General features: G+C 47.5%; 1 protein-coding gene across 1 annotated transcript; it reads left to right on the plus strand.

Moving 5' to 3' along the window:
• Nucleotides 1-279: 279 nt before the first annotated feature.
• Nucleotides 280-4,868, plus strand: LOC124693044 (RING-H2 finger protein ATL73-like). The gene is made up of 3 exons (XM_047226487.1): nucleotides 280-895; nucleotides 3,036-3,133; nucleotides 4,163-4,868. The coding sequence occupies exons 1-3, from the start codon at nucleotides 683-685 to the stop codon at nucleotides 4,497-4,499; spliced, it is 648 nt and encodes a 215-aa protein (XP_047082443.1). The 5' UTR covers nucleotides 280-682; the 3' UTR covers nucleotides 4,500-4,868.
• Nucleotides 4,869-5,096: the final 228 nt, after the last annotated feature.

The following is a 5,096-nucleotide window of genomic DNA, read 5'->3' on the forward strand; positions in this document are numbered from 1 at the left end:
GTCTGGATGCCCCTAATGGCCCGACCCATTTTTTCAACCTAGGTCAATGTAGAGAAGTGCCGGGGGCAATGCAGGAATTCCCACGTAGCATAGCCGCAGACGAAGAGAATATCGCGTCATACCCGTCTCGTCGTTCTATAGCATCGGTGAGTCAGCTTGGCGACCAGCGACTGCCCAATCTTGGAGTATTCCCCGGCGCGTAAGCCCCACCTGTCCCGGTGGCTCCCGCCGCCCCACGCGTTCCTCTACTTCCTATCCAGAGGCAGCAGCGTCGGCCTCACTGACTGCCGTGGTAGCCTTGGCCCCGCGTCAGAGAGAGAGATCTCAAGCGGGTGACCGGAGAACCAGAGGCGCGATCGGCAACACGGCGTAGGCAGCGCAAGGCTCACAAGCCACAGCAAGATACTCCCCCCACCAACCTCCCGGATTCCATTTCCCACCCGCCGCCCGCCCGGTGCCCGCGCCGCATCATTCCTTGCCAGCGGCCCACGCAAGTCCCAAATCCCAAACCCCGCGCCCCGTCCATGGACACCCGCCTCGGCCCCAGCCGCGCCGCTCTTATACGCCGCAGCATCCTGCTCAAGCAGCAGCTGCCGTGACACCGCCACCCACCCGAACACGCTTGCTCGTCTCGCTCGCCGCGCCCGCGCGTGCTGATCCTGCTGCTGGCCCTGGCGGCGGGATGCTGGGGTCGGGGCTGAATCTGGTGACCACGGTGATCGGCTTCGGCATGAGCGCCACCTTCATCGTCTTCGTCTGCGCGCGCCTCATCTGCGGCCGCGCCGTGCGGGCAGAGAGCGACGCCGACGCGGGCGCGGCCGTCGCCGCCGCCGCACGGGCCATGGCGCCCTTCGACTTCGACGTCGAGTTCCGCGCCGCGGATCTCGATCGCACGGTGAGCTACTTCTGTCTATCACCGCTAGCATATCGGCATCCTGCCTGTCTACGCGTGTGTTGCTGACCGATGTGGACGCATGGCCGTATCCGATGGAGATCGGCGCGCGTCATTGCCGCGCGCCTACTTAATTCGCGATCGTCTATCGTTTTCTTTTTCATTGGATGAACACGCAAAAGTTCAATTCAAGTGATCAGTAGCTGTTAGAAGCGCATTGCTGGCGCCCTCGAATCAGGGTTGCATATGCATACTACCCAGTGCGCTCTTCTGCATTCACTTTAGTTCTTACTCACAATAAGTATGCTTTTTTTTTATCCACCAATCCTCTGTGTGAAGTTGAAAGCTCACTAACATGACTAAACATATTGGCTGGTCAAAAATAAAATAATTCCAAGCTTTATGCAGTCCTTATCGGTCCAACTGTACTGCAAAATGATTGACCATTTCCAACCGTGTGATCTTCAGAGTCAGGCCGTATGATCTTCAGAGTTAGGCCGTATGATTAGGAGAATAATGGACACTGTGATTGCTTGCGCTCTTAACCTGAACAATGCAGGCGTGAACATTTCTGGCTTGCTTTTTTCTCTAACTTTCTTTTGTACATCTAGACAGGTTAGTGGAAAAGTGATTAAACTGTCTATCGTGAATGTGTTGTATGTAAAGTGTATTCTGAATTAATTGCTTGAGACAAGTTAGAACCGGATTCTTGCCAGCATGGTCTCCTTTGGAATATCACAGCTTTACAGTCATGCACTCAGCCCAACTTTCCAGCTGAAAAATTATACTGCATAAATGGAAGGATTTGCCTTCCGAAAAGCTACACATGTGCCACGTTTTTTAAATCCCTATCTCCAGTTTCATTTCACTAAGTTTGTTATGGTATAACTTTGCCTTGAAAACCTTCCACGGAAGGGTATGCACATAGCCCATTATGCCCCTTCCTAGTCCCTACATTTCATCCACAGCTCGATATTTGATAATTAGAGAAAGATGATGCAAAGTTGCCCCCACACATTTATATATGACTGAGGAGTGTAATTTAGCTCATTCAGAATTCTTGCAATAAGTTGAGCATACCATTCATTGATTGACCGACGCCATCACAAGTGCCAATCTTGCAGGCACTCTAAAGTAGTAAGATGCTCTCCATGTTTCTTTGCTTTGTTGCACACACTATTTTTTTTTCGAGGTTTACGGGGGGGAAAAATCCCCACCGCTTGTTGCATTCCACGAAAGTAGCCTTGAAGGCCCATGTTCTTACAAACAGCTTGAAGGAAATACAGGGGGATACAGGAGAGGAGAAGACAAACAAAATACAGAAAAAAAAACAAAAACTAGAAAAACACAAAGGAAAGGGGAGGTAGGCATCCGAAGCCAACCGAACCCCCCGGGAGGCCAGCACCTCAAAGGAAGACCCCTACGACTTGGCATGGTGAGCGACGGGCAATGACGAAGGACCTGCAGAAACCGAGACCAAAGCTCAGTCGAAGGGCGTCGGATAGCCGAGACTGGGGCGACGACACCGGTGTGCCGACTCCATGGTCGAAGGGCGACGCAGAAACGAGTCATGCCACTAGCACGAACCGAGCAAAGCCACAACTAGGGGCCATCCCGAGGACCTCAAGCCAACCACCAGACGAGGAACTCCGGTGAGAACCACACCGCAAGCAGGCAGACCAAGGGAGCAGGTAGTGGAATACTTGGACACCTACAGAAGCACACCAAGAGGCGTCCTGGCACAGTCGAAAGGCATCGGATAGCCGATACCGTGCGGCGACACCGGTGTGCCGCCGGCGAAGCCGAAGGGCGATGTGCCGCCGAGACCAAGCACAGTCGAAGGGCGTCGGATAGCCAAGACTGGGGCGACCACACCGGTGTGCCGCCCCCGTGGTCGAAGGGCGACACATGCCGCCACCGGTGTGCACACACTATCATATTGTTTTTTTTGCTTTTATTTCTTGTTGTGTCGCCTGAAATGAAAAGGCGGTGCTTGAGGTTACTAAACAATTGCAAATTTTCAGTTAAAAAATGTATACCCATCATAGGAATTATGCTTGTGCTTTGTGATCATGTGGGTCAGTTTACTTACAGTTACCTGATAGTTCTGAACTTGGCATAACTCATTTTATTGTGTTAACAGATTGAGCATACCTGCAGTGGGTTGGAACCTTTTGTTGTTGCTGCGATTCCTACGATGACGTATAGCTCTGAGGCCTTCCATTCAAAAGATGATGCCCAGTAAGTACACTGTATGATCTAGTGCTGACTACTGCTATATTTTCTGCTCCTATTTATCTCATATTTTGCTCAAAGCACTTACAAGGTGTCAGTTAGAATGCAGAAGAACACAATGTGTAAAGTATCAAACAGCTGCAAAATTATACCCCCTCCTTTCAATAATATAAGACCTTTTAGCTTTTTTTTTCATAAATACAGGTATCTAGACTCGTTTTAGTGTGTAGGTTCACTCATTTTGGTTATATATATAATCCACTTTGAAATATCTAAATGCTCTTACATTAGTGAAAGGAAGGAGTATTTTAAAATTGTGATGGTACGGTGCTCGAAGCTACGAGTTATCACCCAACTTATGAAGCATGTATACTGGACAGCTGGTCAGGTGCTTCAGTTAGAAACTGAATTGCAAAACCCAAATTAAAATGCACCTCACTTGCTAGCTTTGCAGTTGATATTTGTAGGCTATTTAAAATGCAACAACCAAATTATGTACTATGTTTCTTGGGTGAGATTTACAAGACTGTCCCTTGTTACTCTTTCGTTGTCTTCAATTGAAGAAAGGAAATGAGAAGGTCTGGTAGCTTACCACTGAAACCTCGCATAATAATCCAACATAACCTTTTGTGACATCTAAATAATGAACCTTCAAAATGGATTTCATTATGTACTAGATAGGCACGACTAGCCTTATTTCAATCTCATATACTTGATTCTCTTGAAATTCGAGTCAAGAATTTATTCGGTGAAAAGAATACTAGAAGATGGCATGTTTTTCTTCATTTCTTGTCCATATCTATGGCTTCATCGAGTTAGTTTCTTCCCTAGAAGATATCATTTGTTATACAGTCTTCCCTAAGGAACACCAAAAAATCATGTGAAAAAAATTCCTTTTGGGTTCTGCTACCTGCTCGATAAGGATTCTTTCCCATTCTTTATATGTACTGTGATATGTGTGTAGAATGCTCACATGTGACTTCTGAATCAAACAAGTAACAAGTTTCTTGTTTTTTTGTTTCTTTTCTTCAACAGGTGCTCCATATGTTTGGGTGAATACAACGAGAAAGAGATTCTGCGGATCATGCCCACATGCAGACATAATTTTCACCTTTCCTGTATAGACACATGGTTACAAAAGCAGACGACTTGCCCAATCTGCCGAATCTCGCTGGAATTACCCGGTGGAAAAGCTACTGCTTCCCCTGCCCCTAGCCCCCCACGGTTACTTGGCCACCCTGAGAGCTCTGTCAGTCGATCACCTCACTGGATACTGCCTATTCATCGTGATCGTACTGGAGGCCGAGAAAACAGACCGGCCTCACAAGAATCACTAGAAGTGGTCATTGAACTCCAACATGAACACCATTGAGGTCTAATCATGCCATGTTGGTGAGACCAAATTCTTCGGTGAGGAGCACCGAGGACGACTTGCAGAAATCGTGTGCATCCTTCTTGCAGCACGATCCTTTGGGACATAGAATTGCAGGGGATTTGTTTGCAGGCCTGGTGCCTAGGCAGCTAGGCATGCTTGTACATCCGGGATTCAGAGATTGTAGATTAGCCAGTTTCACCCCCTTTTTTCCTTTCTGTGGCTCTTTGGATGTTCTTTGTGATGTTTATTTGCTGTATATTATCAGTTTGTCGCGGGAAACAGTAATATAGATCAGATTCGGAGCAGCGAAAATATTTGTGGCTGCTCCTATCCTTGAGAAATCGCCAACACTTCTGAAGTTCTGAATTTTCATGCTCTGTTTCCTAATTTCCAGCTTCGATCAATCTTCAGTCTTAGATAGTATGTTGATAGGGCCGTCCTCACATAATTTCCGTCCGACTTAAATACACTAGCAAGCCATGTATTTGTGCATGTGGCTCCATTTAGTTCTGACACTCACGATTTGCAGATTTTAAGTCATGATACCCGCCTTTTGCATATTATTAGATGCGCATTTGACAATATACCTAGGCA

The sequence above is a fragment of the Lolium rigidum genome, chromosome 2 (genome assembly GCF_022539505.1).
Source record: "Lolium rigidum isolate FL_2022 chromosome 2, APGP_CSIRO_Lrig_0.1, whole genome shotgun sequence".
Lineage (NCBI taxonomy): Eukaryota > Viridiplantae > Streptophyta > Magnoliopsida > Poales > Poaceae > Lolium > Lolium rigidum.